Below are 27255 nucleotides of genomic sequence, written 5' to 3'. Positions count from 1 at the left end.
TCAAATCTAGCAGGCACCTGTTTTTTGGTTTTTGTTTTTTTTAAAGATTTTATTTATTTATTTGACAGAGAGAGATCACAAGTAGGCAGTGAGGCAGGCAGAGAGAGAGGGGGAAGCAGGTTCCCCGCTAGGCAGAGAGCCCGACGGGGCTCAGTCCCAGGACCCTGGGATCATGACCTGAGCTGAAGGCAGAGGCTTTATCCCACTGAGCCACCCAGGTGCCCTGAGGCACCTGTTTTTTGTAAATAAAGTTTTACTGGAAGACAGCCATGCCCATTCATTTTTGTATCGTCAATGGCTCCTTTCTGGTCAAAACAGCGCAACCGAGTAGTTGTGACTGAGACCGAATGGCCCACAGAGCTTCAAATATGTCGTTTCTGGCCTCTGGTTTAGGGTAGCAGTCAGTAACCAAAAAGCCTCCAGGGGCCAGTTGTCACATTCACCTGTTACCGTCTGGGTGTAGCAGAGAACGGTGGGATTTGTGGCATGAACGTGGCCAGTTAACAAACACTTGCTTAGGGAAAGGAAATGAGCCTTGCAGGAGTGCGACAGTGTGGAGTCCATCTCTGGTCCTCCCATCTCATGCTGCACCCCTCCCCTTCCTCTCTCTCTCTTAGTTCACAGCAGCAGTGTTTGCACATTATTTAAAAAGCACACAAGGTCACTTCTCTCTAAATGGACAATCCCAGCAGAAAAAGACCTGCCCAGGCTGATTCCAAGAGGCTCTGTGAACTGAGCAGGGGGCAGGTGCATGCTCCCTCATCTGCCTGCAGGGGGGTGAACCCTGGAGGAGGGACATCGCCAAAGTCCAGTTCATGGTCTTGGGCTATCCCAGGGCCCAGACGATCTTCCATGCCAGTCCACAGGTGTCTGAGACTGGGGGCCCAACTCCTGTCGGAGCGCAGGAAACAGCCTTCCTCGTTACTCCATGTTGTTGTCTCTGTCCCTCCTACCAGCCCCTGCCCAGCTGCGCCGGCTCAGCACTGGACCAGAACTAATAGGCAGCTTCGCTGAGTGCTTAACACTCCCCACTTTGCTTTTCTTTGCTTCCCGTTTTCCTAAAGTCCTTGCTTCCCTGCCCTTCCGGGCCTGAGGGATACGCCAGCCTCTGCCTCTTCCACTCTTAGGGGGCTAAGGAGGTAAGCAGAGTGAAGGCCTCTACTTGGAGGCTGGCCACATGATGAAACTGGGAGAAGTCAGGCTCTGATCAGCCTGAGACTTTCGTCCTTGGCTGGACACTGCGATCACCTGGCAGTTTTCAAAAATACTGCCACGTGGCTCCCATCCTGCATTTTTGATTTAGTGGGTCTCGGTGCAGCCTGGCCTTTGGGATTTTTAAAAGCTCTGTAGGTCATTTTAATGTGTATTCAAGGTGGAGAACCACTGACCTAAGGACATTCTTCATTTCACAGTCTGCCAGAATTCTGAACACTCGTTTAGAATGTTCTCTGGGTATTAATACGAAGCTCCTGCCTCCCATTTTGCTGTTGTCTTGGGGGTGGTTAGCTCCTTTGTCAAAAGCCCTGGGAGGGGAGGGACAAGCGGTAAATCCAGGCACTCAAATCCAAAGCCAAACAATTCACTCTGGAGTTCTGTAAAAAGCTTCCAAAGGAATCACTGGGGCCAGGACAAGTAAGTGTTCAGATCCTTCCAGAAGCAGGAACAGCACTGTATTCTCCCAGTAGTACGGTGAAATCAAGACATCATCCTTTAGGCAGCCTGTGGCCCATCAACGCATACTAAGCATTTAATTCTGGAGGGTCAGGGAAAACCAACAGGCTTCCCAAGGTGGTACTTACTTCGGGGGATCTTGCTGGGGTAAATCTTCTGGCATGGTTTATATTCATCTGGAGGAGGAAAGTCTTCCACGGTATGGAACGTGAATTTAGATTCAAAGTCATCTGCACAGGTGGAAAAGAGCAAAATTACTCCGGTTATTGTGATGAACTTGAAAATTTCCAGGAGCACAGAGGTTTGCCTGCCCAGTTCAAGGGCTTTCGTGGTTGAGCCATTCCCCCTTGAGAATACTCATCTATCACCTCTCAATTTTTACTGCTTAGCTCAGACAAGGAGAATCAGGAAAAGTGAAATCAACAGACTCTCCCTATCATCCACCCCACCTTGACCAACATCTTAAGGAAACTTCTAAAGGGAGAAATCACGAGCTATCCAGGGTCCAGAGTCAGAGGTGGGGAACGTGACAGCAACAAGGGACCAGCAGAGTGCCTGGGGCCTGCAGCTACTCCTGAGCCCCTGATGAGGGCTGTTTTTGGGAGGGGTGAGCAGATTAAAAGTCCTCAGCTTGGCTGGTGGGAAGAAGCATGGCTTACGTCCAGTGGGGGACCTGGAACTTCCCAAAGCAAACAGGATTTTCCCTGAGTTCCTGATTTTATGAAGAGAGGAGACTTGTGGCCCTTTCATTAGTTGAGTCCCTGCTTTGTGACCTAGGCTTTGGGTCTGACGCTAGAGAACTTTCCTTCCTCTCTCTGTATTTTTGCCCTAACCATCCCTCTGTCTGGTGGGCCTTCTACTCATCCTTTCGCCTTTTCCAGACCACTCCATTCTTTCTATTGTCATCCAATATGCATGGATTTCTCCTCAGAGACAGACAAGACACACACATATACAGTTTGCATGTTGGTTTTCTTCCGTCTTTCTCATCACAATCAGAAAGTCAGAGGATGAGTTCTGGAACCTCCCAGAAAGCCTCAAGAGAAACCTTCTTTAATACAACTTCCTGGCTGTTTTGCCCTGGAGGGAGCTCCCTGCTCTTGCAAAGCATGTACCCTGACATGCTGGGCTGGCACACTCCCTCCAAGGGCCAGGGGAAACCACTCCCACACCGGCAGCCAGCGCAGCACAAGGTGACCCCACTCACCGAGGATATGCAGGCTTCCGTTGCGCAGTTGACCTGTTGGCTGCTGTGCTGGGGTCCAGGCTGGGGCCTGCTGGCTTCTGCTTGAAAGCTCTGTGGTGGGTGATCTCGCAGGGGGTGCTGGGGGTGGATTGAGCTTCCCCCCGCTGGTCCCTTAGAGAAAAGATACCCGTGTATTCAGTTACAGGACCGGAGACAGCAGATGCTATAACCTCCTGGGGGAGGGAGGTAATGTACTGAGGTCCCGGGATGTCACAGGATCTGGTGACTAAAAGGGCTGCCTCGGGGGCTAAGCTGCTTGGGACTGCATTCCAGCTCTCCTGCTGGAATAATGACAACTCTCTGTGTCCTCACCTGTAAAACGGGATCACAGTACACACGCCTCCTTGGGGGTGCTGAGAGGGCTGAATGAGTGAAGTCAAGTGGCATGCAGCAGAGTTCAGTAAATGTTAGCTGCTGTGACAAGAAGGACGATGACGGCCACCTTCAGGATCAGAAGGCACAGCCAAAGAAGGGGAACCGCTGCAGAGTCTGAAGAAAGGGAAGGGCCATCTGTAGGTGAAGTATGTGTGTGTGTGTGTGTGTGTGTGTGTGTGGGAGGGGTGAGACGAACAGGCTGTGGGCTGACTCCTGTCCCCGAGGTTCTGCTTGTGGGGGGGGGGTTCCCTGACTTACATACCCTCTCTTCTCCCTGTAGTCAGCCTAAATCCACCCCGCCCACCACAGAACGGCCACCATGACAACCTTCTTCTCTCTCCTCGCCCACCTGAATCTGAGGCACTGTCTTCTCACCGCCCCACGAACACTTCAGAATCATGGGCAGCTCATCAGCGTGAACGCTGGCCCTTGTGGCGACCAGTCACTTCAAAAGAGAATACCTCGGACCTTATCTTTGTGACCAACAGCCTCAAAAATATTCTTGCCCTTTGTACCAGGAATCCCTTTTGAGGCACCTGTCTATTCAAAACATCCGAAAGGTGGATGACAATTGCTACAAAAGTGTTTCCTCCAATATTAGTCACAATAACAAAAAAGAGAATCAACTGAATAGTAGAAATCTGGTAAATGCTGATGATCAGTTTAATACGCTTATGAACAAGCTTTAACTTGGTGAGACGCTTATAATGTAATATTAAATTAAAACAGCATAGAACATTGTATATTCAAAATTGTATTAATTTTGTAAATCTGTAGATACTTTCAGGAAAAAAAAAAGGAAAGGACAAGTTGTCACCTGACTATGACAGCTTTTATTTCTGGGTGACGTTACTGTCGGTGATTTCAATTTCTTTCTATTTGCTCTACAGGGAGCCTGTGCTATTTTTAATTTGAACAAATACATTTAAGAAACCTTCTGCATGAGAAGATTTTCTTAAAGACCGAGGAATATGTGTGCGTGTGAGTGTGGGTGTGTGTTGGTGTGTATGTGTGTGTGTGGATCACGGTGTTTGTGGGCACGTGTGGATGGGTGTGTGTGGATGGGTGTGTATGTGGGTATACTTTCTATTCAGAAGGACACAAGGCAAATGGAGCCTCCTTGCCATGTGGAAATCAGTCGTGGGCATGCATGCTCAATCCAAAATCCCCTCTGCTAGGTATGTGAAGGAATTATTTTCAATATTTGGCTCAAAATACGGACCCTTAGTTTTCTTGAGTCAGCACGAGAATGTGCCAAAAGGAAGACAGAATGTGAATCCAGTCTGCCGAGGGCCAGTGCCAACGGTGGCTGGGAGTCAGGCTGTAGAAATTCCGGCATAAACGACACCAGACACCTGGTTCTGGAAACAGACCGCACCCACAGCCCCCTCAGGTTGGAGATTTGGGTCTATGAAGGGTGAGAGTAAGAAGAAATAACGCTTCTCTAGAGTTCAGTGTTGCCAGGCCCTGCTCCAACAATCACAAGAGGTGGGAACTATCGCTGGCCCCGTTTTACAGATGAGGAGAAGGAAGCCCAGAGAGGCTAAGGGATTGTCCAGGGTCACACAGCTAGTAACTACAAGGTGATCAAAGCCAGAATGCCTGGCCTGGGTCTGTGTGATCTTGGACAAGCCTTTCAGCCTCGATCCCCCTTGGTTTCCTGTCCCTTCCATGAATACAACATAAAGTCCAATACAACAAGTATGACTGTGCTCCATGAGGGGCACTGATAGCTCGGTTCTAAAACAAAGTCCAAGAATTAAGACATCTCAAGGTGTTCCCAAGTGGGTCTGCCTTAGGAGCAGGGCGCTGGCTGTGTCCCCAGCACCTTCCTAATCACTGGCGAGGGCTGAGAGGTTCTCTGCTACGGCCACCCTGAACGCGAAGACTGGTGCTTACCTGGGCCTCGGCCGGGCCTCTTCTTCTGCAGGAACGGCTGCGATCCTGGAGGGGCTGGCGGTGTCGGCAAGGCCTGCGCACTGGACTTGGGTGGCTGGGCCTGGAAGCTGGGGGACTTGGGGGGCGGGAGGAGTGGAGCCTCACTGTTGTTGTTAGCTCCTGGCAAAGGAGGAGCAGGCACAGACGACCTCGGGGTACAGGAGGCATAAAGAGGGGGTGGGGGTGGCGGAGGCGGTGGGGCGGGAGGCTCCCGAACATCTTGGGTGGGGCTGGCAGCCTCTGCACTGAGCCCCGGATACCCACAAGGGGGGAGGAGAGGGAGTGGGGGTGGGATGGGCGGCAGGTGCAAGGGGGCTAACTGAGGCTTCATGGCCTTGTCACTGAGAACAGAGGCCAGGGCGAGTGGCGGTGGGGTAGGAGGGAGGGGTGGGGGTGGGGGCGGAGGAGGAGGGGGAGGTGCGGAGGGGAGAGGGGGAGCAACCCCTGGGGTGTTCCCTTTGGTGGGCGGGCCAGGTGGGGACACCAGTGGAGCTTTGGTGGGGGAGGAAGGGGGCAGGGGTGGGGGTAGGGGTGGAGGAGGTGGGGGTGGGGTGGGAGGCGGTGGGGCAGGCATGCTGGGGCGAGGAGGGACTGTCCTGGAGGTGCCATGAGCCTCCGAGGCATTGCCTAGCCTGGGAGATGCAGGGGGGTTAAGTGGGCCACCAAGAGCTTTCGTGGGCAGCCGGGGAGAAGATGCTCGGGAGCCAGGGGCCTGCCCTATCTTGCCACCTGGAAGGAAAACAAGTTTTGAGTCAGCTCAGAGACAGAGGAAGGAGAAACCCAAGTTTGTAGGCAGCGAGGACAGACATCATCCCCCATGATATCTGTGAACTGTGGGGGGGGGGGCACTGTCATTCTGCAGGTTCAACCGGAAGCCTCAGGGGCAGCACCTGTCACAGCCCAGCTCAGGCCACCAGGTGTGGTGCAGGACCAGCTTTCCTGTTCCATCCCACCTCTGCCCTCACCTGCCAAGGGCCCAGGAGTCTCCCAACCCAGAGCACTGGACTGTTCTGGCCTCCTTCAGCCTTCCTCATTGCAACACCACCCTCACACTCATTCACCACTACCCACTAGGTCACTGCATTTGGGGACCCAGTCCTTACATCCTAGTTTGGACCTTCAGGTGTACCAACAAGAGGCTCCTTGCTAGGGAGGCTTTCCTCACTTCCAGCATGGTGTGAGCATTTGTTTTCTGCAGCAAGATCAGAAGATGAATCATTCCTTGAATGTATAAGGTCACTCAGAAGACAGTGGGAACTGACTTGAGGATCCAGGTCTAATGACCTTGAACCTCCCAGTTCCATGGCCTCTGGAAGTTGCAAAAGACATGCCCATTTGCAACAGGCTCTCTGTCTCTTGGTCTCCCAGGTCTCCTCAACTCACAGATCCACAAACCCCAACTTGAAAAATAGGGCTCTTGGGAACTCACAATGGCACACTCCTCACAGCGATGTGTGTTTGGTGTGCTTCAGGGAAGGCTGGGCAGAGGTGCTCCCTAGGAGGGCCTCGCCACTCTTTGCACAAAGCCCTTGCACCGTACTGCACTCTTTCCCCCTCGTTCCTCTCTCACTGTGGAGAAGAATGTTCCCCTCTCCGTTTACTAAAGCAAGGAAGGTCTGCGATCACTGCTTAAATGTGTCTTTAGAGCATCACCCTCCGCTCAGGAGGCATGCTAAAATACGCCTTCCAAACAGATACACTGCTCTCCCGAATGGAATTCTGGGGAATCTGTCTTTTCTTATCCTTGCACCCTTGTATTTTATTACCCTGATGAAAACATGTGCAGAACATGTGCAGAACATGAAAAGATGGTTGCTTCTCCCACCTACAGCTTCCCGGGTGTTGCAGAATAAAAACCACAAATTTCAAATCAGGTTAGAAACCCCAGCGTCTGGTGGCAGTTCTGAGCTTTTCAGCTGATGAGTCTCCAGTTGTGTTTCCCCAACCAGGTGCTAGATTGTACCCCAAAGGGCTTGATGCCAAAAGCCAGGCAATCAAAGCGAGGTGTGGCAGAGGGGACGCTGGAGCTGAAACTCAGTGGGCCGAATGGCAGCACCTGGCCTTCCACAGGGATGCCCCCCCCAGCCCCCCCGCCGGCGATGAGGGGACAGTTACCTGGGCAGCACTACTCATTACAGGTCTCGATACCAAACGGCTGCTCTGGGAGGCAGGGTGGTGATGTCCCCATTCCTCTGCTGAGGGTTTTCTTTGGGGCCATTTCAGAAGAGATAACGTCTTCATACCAATGCCTCCACCCTGTCTGACATCACTGATCCCCTTGGGGTCTAAGGCAGGCACTGCCGTAACAGCTGGCGGACCACGATCAGGAGGGAAGGCCCCCACCTGGCCTTGCCAAGGACGGGATCTACCACCCACAACGCTAATGTTAGACATTTCATGGGAGGTCCAGGACAGGGGTCAGGCTCAGAGATTCCTGCCTCCAAGCCTGCTTCCGCAGCACACAGAGATGGAGAGGGAGGACCAAGGCAGTCCCTAACAAGGTGAGGTCTCCCCATATGCCTACTCTCTCCATGAATTTAAAAGGGCTAATAAGTTCAAGGAGCATAATCAGCCCCCGAGTAACCAATGCAGGCTTTGGAAACGACTGAGGACACCATGTGCCCAAGATCCAAAAGCTCTTAGAACAAGCCAGTTAAAAGTACGGAAGCTTCTGTTTACCGAGGCAAGGTAGGCACACATCCTCACTCGGCTTCTGCTCAGGCCCACTCCAGGATGAAGCAGAGAGCGGGCAGCACGCACTGCAGGTGAGACCCACAGACACAGGAACTAACCGTGTCAAGTGCAGGTCAGGAAACCGGGTAGCACGGGGCCAGCGGAGAGAGCCAAGGGAAGGAAGGAGGAGGAGGCTTTCCTTTATCACATAAACGCTACCCCTAGAAATCCAAATTGGAAAACAAAAGGAGACCACAAAGAGGGTGGGGAAAGGCCAGCTTGAGTGCATCAAGAGCCTGGGGTCATCAAAAGATGAAGGATGTGTATGTTCCTTTAATCTGGGTATGTTTCCAGAAGACCTTAGATGGCATGGAAGTCTCATTACACATTCCATAGAGCCCAGTTCCTCATCCTATCTTATTTTTTTACTTTTTTTTATTTTTTTACTTTTATTTTTTTACTTATTATTTTTTACTTTTTATTTTTTACTTATTATTTTTTACTTATTATTTTTTACTTTTTATTTTTTACTTTTTATTTTTTTACTTTTTAAAAAAGATTTTATTTATTTATTTGGGAGAGAGAGAATGAACTGGGGGAAGGGGCAAAAGGGGAGGGAGAGGGAGAAACAGACCCCCCGTGAGCAGGGAGCCCATTGTCTGGCTGATACCAGGACCCTGGGATCATGACCTGAGCCGAAGTCAGATGCTTAAACAACTGAACCATCCAGGTGCCCCCCCTCCATCTTATTTTAATGATCACTCCTTCAGAACTCTAAGCCAGGACCACATTATGGCTTTTGAAGACATTTTATAAGTGCAATGCTATAAAGACAAATACAATCTTTGACTCTAAAAGTTCATGGTTGATTTTTTTAAAAACCATGGTCTTTGGTTGATTTTAAAAGATATCCAAACATTTTCATGGGCTGCCAAAAGTACTGTGAGCACCATACTCTGTTTTCTTGGCCTGATGGCCCTAAGCAACCATGCTACCCACTCCCACACTCCATTCAACAAATATTTACTGAGCATCTACTATGCATCCAGCATTTTAAGGCAGTGAAAAAAACATAGTTTCTGCCTTCACAGAGCTTACCTTTAGAGGGAGAAGACAGAAATAAACACATAAACCAGTAAATATATAATATGTCAGATGGTGATCAGTAATACAAGAAAACTAAAGGTAGAGGGTATATGGAGTAAGGGGGTGAGGCTGGTATTTTATATGGGTTGATGAATAAAGCCTCACTGATAGATTGATCAGGTGCCACTTGAGCAGAGACCTGAAGGAAGGGAGAGCATGAGTCATGAAGACACCTGAGGAAGAGTGTTCCCAATCAAGGGAGCAATCAGTGTAAGGGCCCTGTGGCAGCAACATGCCTGGTGTGTACAAGAACCGCGAGAGGGCCATGCAGCTGGAAGGGAGGGTGTGTGCTAGCAAGAATGGTAGACAGTAATGTGAGAGAGGTAGCAAAGGTCAAAGTCCTTTTCTTTGAATGACCAGGGGGTTGATGGAAGGGTTTTTAGAGAGGACAGCCATGGTCTGTCTTCCTCTGACATGGCACCCAGCCCATACATCTATTTATTGGCTTTTTCCTTGAGCTACCATCCTGTAGCAGGCATCACCAGCCACTGCATTATGGATTTCCATTTCCTCTACAGAAATTAATCCTTGTTTAACAGAGTGGCTCAAGCATCAGACACCTATGTCCTAGTGTTGACAGGTAGGCATAGAGATGAGCTGGCTTCTTTGGCTGGTCTCTGTTAAAACTGACTGGGGGCTATTTCTCCTACGTGTACGTCTATGAAGAGAAACTAGTGGACAATTTATATATATAATATATGTAATATAATATAATTTATATATAATAATTATAACATACAATATATATTATTATATAATATATCATATATAATAATTATAATACATAATAGAATTATATATTTATTAATATAAATTAATTATATAAAATAATATATTATATATAATTATAATATACAATAATATATAATACATTATGTTATATGTTTATTTGATACCACTCAGGAATTTTGAAAAAGAAGGCACTGGGAAATGCCAACCCTCTTTGCTAAACCTTTAGCAAAAAAAGAAGAAAGGCAATGGCCTCTGAGAAGGTTCAAACTGGATCTGAAAGCATCCTAGAGCCCTTATCTTTGCTGGACTTTGTCAGTAGGTGACAGAAGCAAATGCACCCCATTATTGACAAATAGCCACAGAGCCCATTGAAAAGGTTAGCAAACCCCATGCCACAAGATTCTACACCAGCAATGTTTGGGGCTTGATATTCCCTGATTAATGCAATTCTCGGAGCTTATTCCTGCTTGTTGGCTAAAGAGAACAGTAACAGGAAAAACACTTCTATCACACAAAATTAATAAGTAATTGCCCAATTTTAATGCAATGCTTTCAAAATACATGATACCCACTAACACACAAACGACTGCAGTAGACTGGCTGAGGAAACAGCCTTGATTATCCATTCACTCCTGATTCTATGATCTTTAAAATGTGATTTTGCAGACCTTTCATACGGAAGTGAAGTGTCTTTCCCCACCCTTGTTTCTGGGCTGGTCTTGTGGCTTGGACGAGAGGGTGTTGTAGGAAGCAATATTGAGGCAACTCCAAGACTAAGCCTTAAGAGACTTTGTATACCCTTTGTATACCCTACCACCAACAGGAAAAACAATCCCAAATATTCTACCAGACACTGAGAGACCATATGGATGTGTCAGGCCAGTCATCTCTGCTGAGGCATGAAAGATTTAAGAAATATAAGATTAGCAAAAGCCACCTTACCCAAGCTAAAATTAGCAATAGCCACCTTACCCACTTACCAGAGGGAGCCCAGGTGAGCCCATCCTAAACTGCCAACCACAGAACTATAAGCCAGATACATGGTTGTTTAAGGTCCCTAAGTTTTAGGCTATTTGGTTATACAGCAACACCTAACTGATAACAATGCCTGATACGTTATGGTGATATCACTAAGATTTTTCTGAAGGGCTTTATACCTTTGGTCTATACTTTGCAGTGGGGCCCCAATCACACCATTGCTAAGCACTACACACAGTGGCAAGTCATTCTTCAATTATTACAATGGGATGATTTAAACAGGATGATGATTTACAAGATCCCCTGAGAACAATGCTTTGGGTAATTCCAGGTCATGCTCCCAAACCATGATCTCCTGCTATGCAACTTTCTCTTAAAAACATGCCACAATCCTCATGGCTCAGGAGGATTGCCCAGCCAATTTTACGTGTCAAGGACAGAAAGATCACCAGGTAGTCCGTCTGAATTTTCCCTTACCTGCCACATCCCTCTGGCCGGCTGGTCTCAGCACAGGAAAGCCACCAGCAAACAGATCTCCCAGGCTTGGGGGTGTGCTTCCACCTCGAGAGTTTGCAGACCCTCCTCCTTCTTTGTTGGTTCCTTTAGAGCCTTTGCAGAGAAGAGGCAAGTACATAAGGACTTCTGAGCAGAGCAGAGCAGCCTGGTCTCAGTCCGGGCTGTGATCCAACAGCAGCCGGGGGAGCCTTCCCTTCCTCCCACCTCCAGCCCTTCCCTCCTAGTGGGCATCTTTCCCACACCCCTCTGCCCGGTTACCCCGCAGACTCCTGTGCTCACGCCTGTCTACTACTCTCTCTGGAGTCACCCAGGAACTGACCATTGGTAGCCGAGCGCCCTGGAAAATGACCCAAACGAAGGGACCTAAATGCTGCCATTCCTCGGATGCTGGAGGGGGAACTGGCAGCACCTTCCAAATGCGAGCACCCAAACATTGTAGGTGTAGCGCCAGCCCTATTTTCAACTCGACTGTTGTGGGAGGACCAGACAGAGAAAACCCACGGATCTAGTTCAGTCAGTAATTGTAACTTCTCGTCCACAGAGTCTGGCCCAGGACTACAAGCAGGAAGGGAAGGTCTGCAATGATTGATGCTTTGGCATTTTCCTTCTCGAGCTCACCAGCTCTTACTCCCTGAGCCCTGCACCCTTCCCTGCATCTTTTCTTCTATAGAAGTGAAAGCTTGTGAAACCCTGGGGGAGAGGTGTCAGTAACTCCAGCCTTCCAGATGTGTGTGATGACCAACTCCATGCAATGAGAAGGCATTCAGCTTAGACAAGAATGCCTCGCAAGAAATGTTCAAAGCCTGGGGCTAACTTGCACAGAGGTATCAGGGCACAGTGCCCACTGGTGGATGAATGTGTTCAGATTATTCTGAGTATTTATATATATTACCTATTGACTGGAATGATTAAGGAGTGAGTGTTCCAATCAGATGGGTTTATCTGGTAATTGGGCTTAACCAATTAGTGGGTCTCCTGGAAACTAATTTTTATTGCAATTGTTGAAAGTATTTCTTAAAGTAACTTATCTATCCTTGTATATGAAAATATGTAATTACAGACACTAGATACAATTACATTTTTAGGACTATCTTTGAGAATTACCATCATGTGCATCATTGAAAACTATATGAAGACATAACAAGAGATGACACTGATAAATAATTCTGCATAAATTATTTCAACCTTCAGCAATCTTGACCAAAAAAAAAAGAAAGAAAGAAAGAAAAAGCAATTATTACTACCTCCTGCGTTTTGTAGATGAGTGGACTGATCTCAGAGAAATTCCCAGATCCCCCTGGTAGCAGACTCGGGACTCAGTCTGGGGATATCTTTTTTCCTTGCGAACACGATCTGGCACACTTTAATGTTGAGACTTTAATTTTTCTCTCTTTGAGGACTAGGTGGGCACAGCGTCAGTGATCTTTAGAGGGTATCTCACCATGGATGAACACAGACTGGAATATCCAGACGATGGAATATTCATCGACAGTAAAAAGGTGCATGCTACAGCTTGGATGAACTTGGAAAACATTATGCTAAGTGAAGGAGCCAGTCCCCAAAGGCCATATATCGTATGATTCTGTTCACATCAATATCCCAAAGACACCAACCCACAGAGACACACAGTAGACTGAGCAGCTGCCGGGGACTGGTGGAATGGTGAGTGACATGTCATGGGCATGGGGTCTCCTTTCGGGGTGATGAAAATGTTCTGAAACTAGACCGAAGTGATGGTTGCAACCACATTGTGAAGGTACAAATGCCACCAAAATGGACACTTAAAATGGCTAAGATGGCGAATTTCATATTATGTGTATTTTTTAAATTAAATTTTTAAAAAAGATTTTATTTAGACACAGAGAGGGAGATCACAAGCAGGCAGAGAAGCAGGCAGAGAGAGAGAAGCAGGTTCCCCACCAAGCAGAGAGCCCGACACGGGGCTTGATTCCAGGACCCCGAGATCACAACCTGAGCCAAAGGCAGAGACTTAACCCACTGAGCCACCCAGGTGCCCCATCATAGTATGTGTATTTTATCACCATTAAAAGAAACAGTTATCCCACAATGGTTTTACTTGTTTGCTTAGCATCTGAACAGTGGTAGAAGATAGGCTCTAAACCATCTGCAGACCTGGAAAGGGATCTCTGACTCTCACCCATGTGCCTGGACATTGTGCAAGTCTGCGATGGCCCAAAGTGCGTCCTGGGTAGCAAGTGTGGCCCCTGGCCTGAGCAAGCCAGAGGTACCTGGCTGAAGCCCACGTGGCCTGCCCTTGACGCACGTCAGGCCTGGCCCAGCTGCTCACTTACTCTCAATCTGTGGGGCACTGCGGTCATTGATCTGCGTGACTTTCCGTAGGCGAGTTCCTTGCTGGATATCAGCCAACAGGGCACTCCGACCTTTGGGGTCTGCCTTTCTCAAGTTGGAAGTGTCTGTACCTACCTGTAAGGGAATAAGAGGGATTTGATTATAACTGCATATAATACTATAATCTGCTTTTTGCTAGTACAACTCCCTCGTGTCCACTCCCTTCTCCCTACAAAAGTCTTTCAATGTGTAGAACTCCTTGGGGCTCTTTTCTATCTGCTAGATGGGATGCTGGCTGATATCATGAATCACTGGATAAAACCAGATCTTTAAAATTTGCTCTGTCGAATATTGTTTTTGAACACTTCTGCCGTAGCTTGGGCTGACATGGCAGGGGTGTCCATGGGCTTGTGGAAATAGGGAGCACCAGAAAGAACAAACACAGGTTGGTGGCAAATAAGGGCAGGGGTAGGACTGCACTGGGAGACACAGCCTGGAGGAAACACAGAAGGTCTACACCATGTGCACAGAGTCCTGGTTAAACAGTTCTTGGAGCCAGAAATACTTCTTAGCACCTGCTGTATGCGAGGTACCATGTGTCTTTGGCTTTCAGCTGAAATACCATGACTTCAGAAGCTTTTTCTAGCCCTCCAGTCTAAGTAAGCTCCCCCCACCACCCCGTGTTCTCTCTGAGGGTACCATCTTCTTTTTTCCTCTGCAATTTCTATCACCTTGTATAAACGTCTATGTATCTTTCCTTGTGGAAAATGGCCATTCTTGGTTACGAATTTAAGGTTTGCCACCCCTCCCCTCCCCCCGACCAGGATTCTGTATCAGGAGAAAGATCTTGTTCGTTTTGTTCACAAAGGCATTTCTAGAGAAAGTAACAGGATTTGTCTGCAGATAACGCATATCTGCAGTGACGGCCAGATGAATGGACGGGTGAGTGTACTAGACCCCGGATGTACAGATACGCTGGCCTTGCCTTTAGGGGCACGGGTGTGTGCCAGGACCGTGGGACCCATGTGCATGGAATGGAGCCACAACAGAATGCAGCACATGACATAAGTCCTACGGGGAGGAAGGCCACAGAAACTTCAGAAACAGCCATACCCATCGGGCCTCAAGGAAGATACAAAGCTTTAAGACGGTCCTTGAAGTATAGATAAGCTTTACAAATCCTTGCAGTAGCCATTTTCTGTTCAGCAAAGGACAATTCAGCTGTGTTGATGACACAGTCAAAGACCACAGGGTCACAGGCTAGAAGCAAGGGCAGTTGCGGTTTTAGCTCAAATGTCCTGAGCGTGCATTTTCAGACTGACTTTACCGTTCTGGTGAGGCATCTTCCGAGAGCTTTGAAGGGCACACGCTTCAAAGCTGGGTTCTTGTTGCTGGGAAACAAGCTTTTTGAGCCCAAGAGGGGAGGGGCTCATGGATCACACAGAGCAATAAGCAAAGGGGCAAAATCCAAATGATACATGTTTTTTAGAATGCATTGTTAATGCACATGTAGAACAGGGAATTTCTCACACAACATGCTTTTAAAGAGTCTCTATAGAAACCATTAATATCAAGAAATCATTTTAAACTACAAAGCTTTAAGATCTTGAAAGTCTCTAATTTTATTTATAAGTAGTTAATGACAAGAATAAAGAGCCAACAGAAATATCATGACCCTCGTCGAGAGGGTATGAACATTTTTGCAAAAATCTAGCATTACAATCTCAGACATGTGTTAGGGTCAGGGATTAGGGGGACAGAGAGCTTCGTCTCTTTCTTCCTAGTTACAAGGTAAATCACCCACTGAATTATGATGATGGTCATGGCCCAACTCAGGTGATAGATTTGGGGAAGGCAAAGGTTAGAATGGCACGTCCTTCTGCTTAAAGAAGCAGCTGGACCCATGAACAAACCTTATAGCTAATAATCCTGGGGTGGGAGTGAGTCATCCCATCTAATTTAAACTTGACTATTTATTACCCAAATGTATCCCCTATTTCTCAACCTTGCCCATCTCAAGCTTTTCAGGTGAGGGCTATGAAGAAGGCTCTATGTCCTCGGAATAATTATTCTAATTTGAGTATCTACTTATCCCAGTCCTCAATAGGTTCTTGATGATTCTACATCACAGATTTGTTGATGAGCATCTTCCAAGTCAGCAGGAAGATATGGCGAGTCATACCATGCGTACACGTTGGAGTTCCATTGGCTGGACTAAATTGAATATTCTTCCTCTGACTTCTTGGGAGTCCTTTCCTGCTGCACTGTCTGCCCTGATGACTTTCCACTAGAGGGCTCTCCCTCCCCTGATATTGAGATGGTATCAGTCAAGCCTCTCCTGTGAGGTCAAGAACCAGGAACCTCGGGACTGGGGTGACCCTAGAGATTTAGGCTTAATGGGTTTTGTGCAAAAGGACATCTAAGGACATATTCGTTTGCACACTGAAAACTGTATTACACAGTGAGCGTCATTTCTACTCCAACTGCAATATATATTTTTTTTAACAATCCACACATAATTTGCTTTCTTAAAAAACCCCAAGAAGTCTTGTTACTGTGGTTACAGGATACAGAAACAGAAAAGAGAAGATTTCCAGATATTCACTTGTTCTTTTATTCTATGCAAATACTGGTTACTAGCAACTTCACTAAAAGTATAATCGACAGAGAGAAGGCCACTCCTGGACACTTTTCCTGTAGTAATACATTCACCAAACTTGCCTCCCTCACGGCACATGCATGCACAGGTGTGCAAACACACACACACACACTCAGGAAACTGAAATATTGTTTCAGGTTTGTTCTTGTTCTTTCTCAACATTGCTGCTGAGTGTGACAATCTGTTAAGTTCTGCATAAACCTTTTGTGGACTCAGTTTCCCCAAAGTGAGCTCCAAATGGAATAGTGTGGATCTGGAAAGGTGGAAAGTAGCAGAATAACGATGCCAATGAGCCCATCCTGAGCCATCCAAAGGCTGAAGAACTGAAGTGAACCGGTAAGACAAAAACTGTTAGAACTGATAGTTCTAACAGAGCCAAGGGTGGTGAAGTATCTGTTCTCCCATCTTGATAAACCAGAAACGCTTCTGCATGTCCCTTCGTCATCCCAGCAGATGAGTTGATCTAGTTTCAGTGTGGTTGGGGGTGTGTGTATGTGGGGGGGGTATGGCAGTCCAGCCCAGAAAAATGCGTGTCCTGCTGTTTGTCACACTGTCACCATATGCTGGCCATGCCTGCATCTGTTTGATTCATACTGATTTCTGTGAGAAACACTAATAAAAAAATCCAGCTGGTTAATCCAAATCTAACAGGTTGTTTGTCTCAAGGATGATCTAAACCCCATCATCTTCATACAATTTCAGCTTTGCAGCTTCCGAAAGGTACATTCTCCACTACGGCTGTTAAATCTAAATTTAGTTCTCAGGTTTCCAGGCACACAGCCTGCTCACTCCCTTGGCCCTCAACCCACTCCTGTTTTCCACCCTTGGGGGCCGACAGCTCTCAGCAGCCAGGGTACTTGGATTTCAGGACCAAACCTGAGCCCCCAGGCCAGCCTGACTAGCACTGCCTCCCCCTGCCACTACCATCTTGCCAGAGGAGAACACAGAGAGCCTGGGATCCGGAAGACAGACGTGAAATATTTCCAGAGAAAACTGACGCCGTGTTCCCTACACCCCAAATGTGCTGCTGAAGGCAGGCTGTTCCAGAATGAAGGGTACTGGGAACTAACAGTGTTAGGTCTCATTTTTAGAAATCCAAATATGCAATTAAAATCCACAGCAAAAAGAACGGACCCTGTAACCTTCTTTTCTATAGCCTGGTTTCCTGAACAACTGCATGCAGACCGGGACATTCCCTAAAGTACCAGCCGCCTCCCACAGTGCCACTTCCCATTCCGGGAGGGTGAAAATGACACGACGGGTCCAAAACGGAGGCACCTGCCTCTCTAAGACAGCAAACCAAGACTTAATTATAGTTTCCTCCCCTCCCAGGAATGTGACCTTTACCCAGTCAATCTGAGTTGACCCCAGTTGTGTGACTGATCCCTGCCCTTCACCTTACCTAAAATAGTCTTTTCTTTTATGACTTCCCTCTCCCACCCTCTTTCTCCCTTTATTTATTTATTTTTTAAGATTTTATTTATCTATTTGAGAGAGAGCACGAACAGGAGGAGGGGGCAGAGGTGCCCAAAAGAACCAGCCAGGTGCCCCAAATGGAAGGTTTTTAAAGGCAGTAAGGGCTTGAGGGCGGGACAGGGGCAGGGGTGTCTGGGTGGCTCAGTCAGTTGAGTGTCTGCCTTTGGCTCAGGTCATGATCTCAGGGTCCTGGGATCGAGTCTTGTGTCTTCTGGCTCCCTGCTCAACAGAGAGCCTGCTTTTTCCTCAGTCCCTCCCCCTGCTTTCTCTCTCTCTCTCTCTGTCAAGTAAATAAATAAAAACCTTAAAAAACAAAAAACAAACCACTTTCCATATGGTACAACTCCTCAGACCTCCCTTCTGTTTGCTAGATGGGAGGCTCCTTGAATCCTGAATTGTTGAGTAAAGTCAATTAGATCTTTAAGTTTACCCAGCTGAATTCTGTGTTTTAACAAAAGGCAAAGAAGCATCAGGGCCTTTCCGTTGGAACTCTAGGTGTGTCTGTTCCCATTCTCTACATCCTCAGAGAAATGACTCCTCTGGAATGACTGGCTACTGGGTGCCTGCAGTCCAGGGGCCTGCAGGCCTTCTCGGACCCTCCCTCTTCCCTATTCCCTACAGCTGCTCAATCACAAACTCCTATGGATGCTTCCTGAGCGATTTCTTCAGAATCTGGCTCCTCTTCTCCATCCCTACAATGCTGACTTAATGCTGGTGGTGGGGTTCGACACAGGCCGCCTCCAAATATGCCACTTTGGCATGTTGATTATTTTGAATTAAAATTACATAAGAAACAGCCAATAGCAAGGACACTGACTCTCTTTTGTTCCCCTGTTAGTGGGAAAGAAGTTTCCCATGTGAAAAGTAACCCCCTTGTACCAGGAGGAAAGGAGACATTCTTAGCCCCAGAGATAGGAATTCTAAGGCCAAGAGGCTTGTATAAACAAACCTTGTTACTGCTAATTTACTACCCCAAGTCCAAACTTCTTTGTCTTCTCAATACTTTAATTTTTTTTTTTTTTTTGAGAGAGAGAGAGCACGCATGGGGTGGGGTGAGGGGGGGAGAGGGAGAGGAAGAAGGAGAATTTTAAGGGTCTCACAACCCTGAGATTATGACCTGAGCTGAAATCAAGTGCCAGCCACTTAACCAACTGAGCCACCCAGGCATCAATGTCTTATCAACTCTTTACAAATATACTGTTTCTTTGTCTAAAAGGTCTAAAAGCTGCCTGCTTTGGTCACTTCTTTGAATCTCCTATGTCTATGAGCTCCTATACATACAAAATACGTTTTTCTTCTGTTCCTCTGTCTTATGTCAATTTAATTATCCAAGAACCTAGAGGGGGAAAAAGGGAAAATGACCCTCCTCTCCCCCCACCGGCCAGCATCACCTTGGGATCCCATCCCCTGGCCTTCATGCCTCCTGTCTTCCCGCTCTCCTCCACTCGGCTCTCAGAATGACCTGAATAAGGGCCATGTTACTTGTCACGTCCCTCCCCACCGTAAAACTTTCCGCCGGCTTCCCACCGCCTCAGGAGCAAGTTCAAATCCCTTCACACTGTGCAAGGCCCCCCATTGCTCAGGCACGCCATGCTTGAGCTCACCTCTGGACCTTAGCTGGAGCTAATCTCGTTTGCTCCTTTTACACTTGTCTTTTGGATCGGACCTCCGATTCTTTTTTTTTTTTTTTTTTTTAAAGATTTTATTTATTTGACAGAGATCACAAGCAGGCAGAGAGGCAGGCAGAGAGAGAGAGGAAGGGAAGCAGGCTCCCTGCTGAGCAGAGAGCCCGATGCGGGGCTTGATCCCAGGACCCTGAGATCATGACCTGAGCCGAAGGCAGAGGCTTTAACCCACTGAGCCACCCAGGCGCCCCAAGGACCTCCGATTCTTGACGTCCGGGTGGAGAGCCCCTTTTTGTTCCTCGAGCAACATGTTCGCCCTCAGCAGAGCACCTGCCACCCAGACATGTCACTCGGCTCAAAACTTGCAATGTTTTTCCATCTCACTTGGGATACAAAATTAAAAGACCTCATTCATACGGTCTGCTGGGCTTAACTGCACTTCTGTATGCTATCCTGAGTTGACCTACCAATGTCAGCATTTTTCTGTCCACACCAGTGTTTTCAAGCAGTTCCACTGTCTAGCAATCCCTCCCTAACTGCAAGCTGTGTTTGTGGTACTTGTTTTTAGCAATTCTGAGAATTTTTATTTTTATTTATTTATTTATTTATTTATTTATTTTCAGCATAACAGTATTCATTGTTTTTGCACCACACCCAGTGCTCCATGCAATACGTGCCCTCCCTAATACCCACCACCTGGTTCCCCCAACCTCCCACCCCCCGCCCCTTCAAAACCCTCAGGTTGTTTTTCAGAGTCCACAGTCTCTCATGGTTCATCTCCCCTTCCAATTTCCCTCAACTCCCTTCTCCTCTCCATCTCCCCATGTCCTCCATGTTATTTGTTATGTTCCACAAATAAGTGAAACTATATGATAATTGAGTCTCTCTGCTTGACTTATTTCACTCAGCATAATCTCTTCCAGTCCCATCCATGTTGCTACAAAAGTTGGGTATTCATCCTTTCTGATGGAGGCATAATACTCCATAGTGTATATGGACCACATCTTCCTTATCCATTTGTCCGTTGAAGGGCATCTTGGTTCTTTCCACAGTTTGGCCACCGTGGCCATTGCTGCTATAAACATTGGGGTACAGATGGCCCTTCTTTTCACTACATTTGTATCTTTGGGGTAAATACCCAGTAGTGCAATTGCAGGGTCATAGGGAAGCTCTATTTTTAATTTCTTGAGGAATCTCCACACTGTTCTCCAAAGTGGCCACCCCCAAACTACTAGAACTCATACAGCAATTCAGTAACGTGGCAGGATACAAAGTCAATGTACAGAAATCAGTGGCTTTCTTATACACTAACAATGAAAATACAGGAAGGCAAATTAGAGAATCGATTCCATTTACTATAGCACCAAGAACCATAAGATACCTGGGAATAAACCTAACCAAAAAGGTAAAGGATCTGTACTCGAGGAACTACAGAACACTCAGGAAAGAAACTGAAGAAGACACAAAAAGATGGAAGACCATTCCATGCTCTTGGATCGGAAGAATAAACATTGTTAAAATGTCTATACTGCCTAGAGCCATCTATAGTCTTCATGCCATTCTGATCAAAACTCCACCAGTATTTTTCAAAGAGCTGGAGCAAATAATCCTAAAATTTGTATGGAATCAGAAGAGACCCCGAATTGCTAAGGAAATGTTGATTTTTAATATGAATTCCAAGGCCCTTCAGTAGGACATAATCTGATGGAAACGGAAGCATATAGGCTGGGGATGGAAAGAGCAGCAATAAAGAAATATGGAGAAAAAGGGATGTGAAGGATGTACAAGCAGGGCCCACGGGTGGGTTGTGGGGGCAGGGATTAGACTTAACTCTACCGGAGCCATGAATTTTAAAAGGCAGTCAACTTATGGATTGTGGATTGGATACCGGACCAAAACACACCTTTAAATTCATGTAATAGTTATTTTATCTGCATCACAGCTAAATGAATTTGTAAGTAGTTCATAGGAATTGCTGGAGAGAGGAACCCTGAAAAGAGGGCAGACAGAAATCAGTAGAGCAATCTTAATTATTGGTTATTAGTATTGGTTATTAATATATCTCAGTAATATATAAGATCTGAGTGTTGATTCTGCACCACTGGATTAGGAGCTGGGGATACAGTATGGGCAAGACTTTGAGGATCCTATTCTCAGGGAGCATATCTGTGTGTGTGTGTTTACGTGTGTGCATGTGTATATAGGTACATATGTGTGTGTATACACATCTTGCACACGTGTACATATACATACACAGAGATCCTCTGCTGTCTGAAAGTTCAAGTTACTTCACTTTTGCAAAATACCTACATGAGCGCCAATTTTTACTAAACACAAGAAACCAGAAAAGGCTTTTTGCTTTTTCAAGAAAAGCGAAAATTTTTTGGCAGTGAGCCTCACAGAGGCAGCCAGGACCAGGAGAGCCCAGCTCCTCGCCTAGAAGGATGCTTAGCATCTTAGCATCGAGCTGCCTAGCTTAGAATTGTGTCTGTGGGCACCTGTGCTTTGTCCTCTGTGCACCTGTTAGCAAGACGTGTCCTAAGGTACCAGAAGAGCCTGGGAGAGGTTATAGTTTGGGTCTGGAAATGTTCCAAAGTGGTTGTATATAAATTGATGGTAACTGCTTCCTCAATGTACGTTTTGACTTACAAAAGTCTTCATAGGAACTCTACTGCCAGAGAGCGGCGTAAACCCGCATTCTGTGTAATTATTTTCTGGACCTGAGCCTCAGAACTGGTCTCCACAACTAGGACCCCAATCTATCCTCAAGTCTGCCTCAGACAACTGTATTGAAGGCACCCGCTGTCTGACTCCCCTCAGAATGCTTCAGGGATTCTCCATTCTGGACCAAATCAAGGAATCTAGCCACACTTTCCCAAGGAAGCTTTCAACCTTATTTTGTATTTCTTGATGAGTTAAAACCGCTCTGGATTCCTCCCGCGTTTCTTTTCTCCTTCCAAGCTTGTGCTCATGCTTCTGCCTCTTCTGGGAAGGCTCCCCTGGCCCCAGCCCTGCCTACCTGCTCAAACTTTTACTTCTCTTTTAAGCTCTGCATCAAAAACAGTTTACTTCATGAAATCTTTTTTTTTCTTTTGAACCAAATTAATTTTTTCCTTATATGAGCCACACACCTCCTCCAAAGCACACTGTAATTCTCTACAGCACTCCCTGGTCTTTCAAATATTCAAGATTTTTTTTTTTTAAGATTTTATTCATTTATTTGAGAGAGTGAGAGAGAGCATGAGTGAGGAGAAGGTCAGAGGGAGAAGCAGACTCCCCGTGGAGCTGGGAGCCCAATGCGGGACTCGATCCCGCGACTCCGGGATCATGACCTGAGCCAAAGGCAGTCATCCAACCAACTGAGCCACCCAGGCGTCCCTCATATATTCAAGTTTTTATAGGCTTTTCTCTCCCCTCATTTCTTTCTTTATTTATCTTGACTCTGGGATTCCAGTCATATGACGTTCTAGAAAAGGCAAAACTAGAGACAGGTAAACCTATAAGGCATTCTTTGGAGCAGGGAGGTTCAATCAGTGAAACACTTCCCAGGATACTTTGATGACAGGCAAAGGCCATTATGCATTTGTCAAAAGCCATAAAACTTTATAGAATAAACAGTAAACCATACGCATGTGAATAAAAATAATCATTTAGGAAGTTGCTGGATCCCGGGGAAGAACGCAGAACATGACAGAATTATCAAATCTGTGTTACAAATGAATGAAAATCTTACTGCACCCTGTGTCAAAAAAAGACACTGATACACATAAATTTATATATAAATGAGTCAAAACCTTTAAGAATCAAGGCAAAGGAATTGCATATAAATCCTGGACTCTCTATGATCCTGTCATTTCCCACAGAGGTACTGGCTAACAATTCTGAAACTGCTCTCCAGATATTCTGCCATCCTGGAATTGGACAATTCACAGGTGACAAAGGGACAAAGGGGAGCTACAAGGCATCTCATTGTTGGAGTAGGAGGTTAAGGATAAGCAAGAAGAAAAAGTCCAAAGGTCCAGATGAACATGCAGCCATCAGGAGGCACAGGACCTAGTTCCCTCTGGATGGAGGGTTGCCAGAGTTTGCACTGAGGGTCTGGTAAAAACTCGAGTCTCAGAATTCCCAGTAATAGTGCTGATGGGAGTGCTCGCCTGGTGATTGTCTCTTTCCTCCAAGCCAGGTCAACAATCCCGGAATTAAAAAATAAAAACATCCAGCTCCAGAGTTCCTGCCACATCTTGCTAAGCCCTTCAGGTCCCAGGTACAGTTCTGGAAACTCCAGAAATCTGGGGTCCGTGTTGCGGCTACACTGACAGACGTCTGTTCCAGCGACTGTAGAACGCTACCATAAAACTCGTTCAATCTCCTCACCTGGACCCCTCATGTTTGGTCACAGAAGTTCAAGACTTGATTGCCAGGTGTTTCCCCCACCTCCTTTACCCTGAGGAAAGCATCCTATCACCACACTTTTTAAAGAGTCTTTTGAGCTATATCCAGATTTAATTACAAAAGAGCTAAAAGACCAACCATCATTTCTCTGGAAAGTGAGAACATTTGTCTCTGCCATTTCCCCTTAATTTTGAGTGGAAACTCTGAACATGCAAAAACTAAGCCATTCTGCTTTTAATAACCACATACCTAGCTTTAAAAAAAAAACTGTATGAACAATCTATCAGTATTTTATTAAAATGAACTCATGTAAACCCTAGCCCCTGTATCTCTGACATCTGTCTGCTCCGACAAAACATGCAGGCGTGGGAAGAGAAGCTGCTGCTTTCAAGGTTACGCCACAGCCCCGATTCCTCAAGCTGTCTTCACAGTTTTTTACCTCTCGTCACCCTGTCCCTAGAGATGGGAGTTCAATTCAGCACCCTTCTCTTTTTCAACGATGCCAGTATTCCCAGGCTTTTAAAACTAAAATTTAAATGAGGAGAAAACTTGATTTTAAAACCTATACTCAACCTGGAGAGGATAACCTTGTAAGCAAAAAACAAACAAACAAACAAAACAAAAAGAGAGACCAGCATTGGGAGTCAAGGACATGGCACTAGGAATTGTTAATAAATAAAACATAGTTTGAACAGTGTCTCAAAAACTGGTTGAGGTTTCATATTTTCCATTTTTTTTTAGACAAAAGGTACTACCAAGAAGAATCGTGCTCTCAACCCCCAGATTAATCTGCAAACTAATGAAATAATGCTACTCTCAACTGCAGCATCACTGTTTCTGTTAAAGGCTTTGTCTCACTTACCAAAGCCCACACCTAGCATTCATTCCTCTTTTCCATCTGAAATGACCAACTTTTCCTGAGACTTGGTTCCTTCTTTTTACTCTACAATGCACACAAGTGATTCTGGAGTCTAGGTCCAGAGGCTGTGACACGCAAAGGCTGACAACGATGACGACAGCAATAAGACAAAGAGACGGGAAGGCATTCGTGTGTGTCAGGCACTGGTCCAAGTTCTTGATGTGTCTTAGCTCATATAGAGGGCATCTGAACAACCAGCCCCGTGATGGAGGTACTAGTTATGAGTACTATGTCCACTTTACAGATGAGCTGCAGAGGGGAAATGTGCTGTTCCCTGCTAGTGAGGGGAGAGCAGAAAGGAGAGACCAGGCAAGTCAGGGTCCTCTGTCACCGTGCTGGGCAGCCTCTTGGTAATGACATCACCTGGGAAAACAGTGCCGGCGAAAACCTAGGAATACACAGCCAGCCCGCAGCTGGGAGGGAGAGCGGTCCGATGATCCTCTGGCCTGGGACCATGGTAAGTGTTGCTTCACAAAGAGTGTGACAGCCAGAGCACGAAGGAGGGGGCAGCGAAGGGGTATCAGAAGGAAAAGGAAGGGAGGGTGTTGCTGCTGAGAAGGCTGGGGCCCGAGGAGCTAAGTGCTAGCTAGGCATTTGCCAGGGCCAGCAAGGAGAGCCAGAGCTGAATGATGGACTCTGAGACCAGTCTGATTAGTGGCTCAAATGTGAGCCAGCAGCCGCCTTGGCAAGAGGACGACTGAAAGCACTTAAAATGGAAACTGCAGAGAGTAACTCTAGCTCTGAGGCTGATACCCTCAACTGTAAACAGCTTGCACCTGAAACTCCCTCGTCAGGTGACATGGAACCTCCCACGAGGCGACCATGACGGCCCACCTCTTTCTTTCCAAGGGTCAGCTCCCTATTCTCCTTTTACACTTCCCTGCTGCCTGCAGGGCACAAGGCAGGGTTTTCGGCCTATGGCCTCCCTTTGTGGACTCTGAAATAGATGAAGATTCTTGAACATTGCTCAAACAGGAAAGGACGCAAAAGTAACAAAAATAACCAAGAGGGTGAAAATCCAAAATTTCTAGAAAGCTCAAGATGTTCCCAAAGTGTTGTGTCTATTATGGATGATAATGTAAATGGATCTAGACTTTGTTTTCTCGTGGTCACTTTTCTAGGTCCCTTGCATGGAGATGCCAGTGGAAGCCTCTGGATCTGAGTATGGATTGGATCCTACTAAGTTACCAAAAGAATCTTACATCTGGATCTGGTGATATTCTCATCATTTCAGAACCTTCTTCCCCACCTCTCTGGTTGGCCCCTAGGATGCCAGACCTGGGTGTTCCGTGTATGTGCTCTTATCTCTGTCATCGCCCTGGGACCTCACTTGAGTTCTGGGCCCTGTTGATGAAAAGTGAAAAGCCCTATCTGGCAATTGGATGATGCAGATGGGCATGACCCAACCAGCGGAGGGCTGGAATAGAACAAAAAGGCAGAGGAGGGCCAATCTGCCCTGTGCTTGAGCTGAGATATCCACCTTCTCCTGCCCTTGGACACCGGCACTCCTGGTTCTCAGGCCTTTGAATTCAGAATGAATTAGACCACCAGCTTCACTGGTTCTCCAGCCTGTAGATGGGAAATTGTGACTCTCAGCCTCCATCATCATATAAGCCAATCTCTATGATAAATCTCCTCAAAAATATATCTCATTGATTAAAATAATACATATCTCCTATTGGTTCTGTTTCTCTAGAGAACCCTGACAAATACACAAGGTGATGACCAAAGGAAGTACAAATAATGCCACTAATATAAAAAATAAAGAGGAGGGTGGGGAAGGGGAAGTGGGTAATAGAAGGGAGTTAAATTCTCATGTCTCATAGCAGTTAAGTCAATAGATGATTTCTCAATGTAACAAATAAATGAGCGTGTTGATATGTTATTTAGAGATTGCTTTTTTTTTCCCAGCCCAGGCCCACTGGCTTGCAATTTTATTTCTGTCATGCAAATCTTAGGTAGCCAGCTAAATATATATATTTAATTATATCAAAGGATCCAGTTAAGCTATAATCTCTAAGCCATGTTACGGGTCATAAACAGGACAAAGACGTCCTCATTGTAAACTGTAAATATCTGTTTAGAGCATCATGTAAGATTGGCTGTAATTATGCTGTTCTTCATTAAATTTAGAAGTCTATGAACCACAAGAGATTGGAATTTAAACTCAACACATCGCAAACAGACTACTTCCCCATCCAGAAAGTGAACACCACTAAAATGCTCAAACTATACTTAGACTCACACCACTGCTCTTCTGTGAGCATCAACTTTCGGCTCTAGCTCATTTTTTAACCACGGGCATGTATTAGTTTGATGGTCCCACTGGGCTGCTCACCCAGTGCTGATTCCTGTTCATTTGCAGAAAAGAGATAACATACCCTGGGGCCAACAAGTGACCATACTTGTCCACTGCCCCAGGGTCTCTCTGACCCCTCACCACTTTATGGACCTAAAGTGAGTCTTTTATAATACGAGTAAATTTGAACACCCAGGAGCAACCATGTCTTTCATTTCTTCTAAGAAGGAAGGCTGACCTTTCCCTCAGCCTCAGCTGAGTTGTGAACTGTCTACTTTGGATGTATGCGAGGCCTTCATG

The 27255-nt window shown here is 46.5% G+C and overlaps 1 protein-coding gene across 1 annotated transcript in view; it reads right to left on the bottom strand.

The window, feature by feature from the left end:
* Window positions 1–27255, bottom strand: part of WIPF3 (WAS/WASL interacting protein family member 3) — a gene marked incomplete at its 5' end in the record, with an annotated part of 65761 nt that overhangs the window by 13900 nt on the left and 24606 nt on the right. Inside the window, 5 exons of the mRNA XM_080818311.1 lie at window positions 1800–1901; window positions 2879–3028; window positions 5192–5959; window positions 11237–11368; window positions 13588–13720. Of these exons, the coding sequence (XP_080674437.1) occupies window positions 1800–1901; window positions 2879–3028; window positions 5192–5959; window positions 11237–11368; window positions 13588–13720 (1285 nt within the window). The remainder of the gene's footprint in view (window positions 1–1799; window positions 1902–2878; window positions 3029–5191; window positions 5960–11236; window positions 11369–13587; window positions 13721–27255) is intronic.

This window comes from Martes martes (genome assembly GCF_963455335.1).
Source record: "Martes martes genome assembly, chromosome: 11".
Taxonomy (NCBI): domain Eukaryota; kingdom Metazoa; phylum Chordata; class Mammalia; order Carnivora; family Mustelidae; genus Martes; species Martes martes.
The sequence above is the reverse complement of the archived record's forward strand: the minus strand, read 5'-3'. Positions and strand labels throughout refer to the sequence as shown.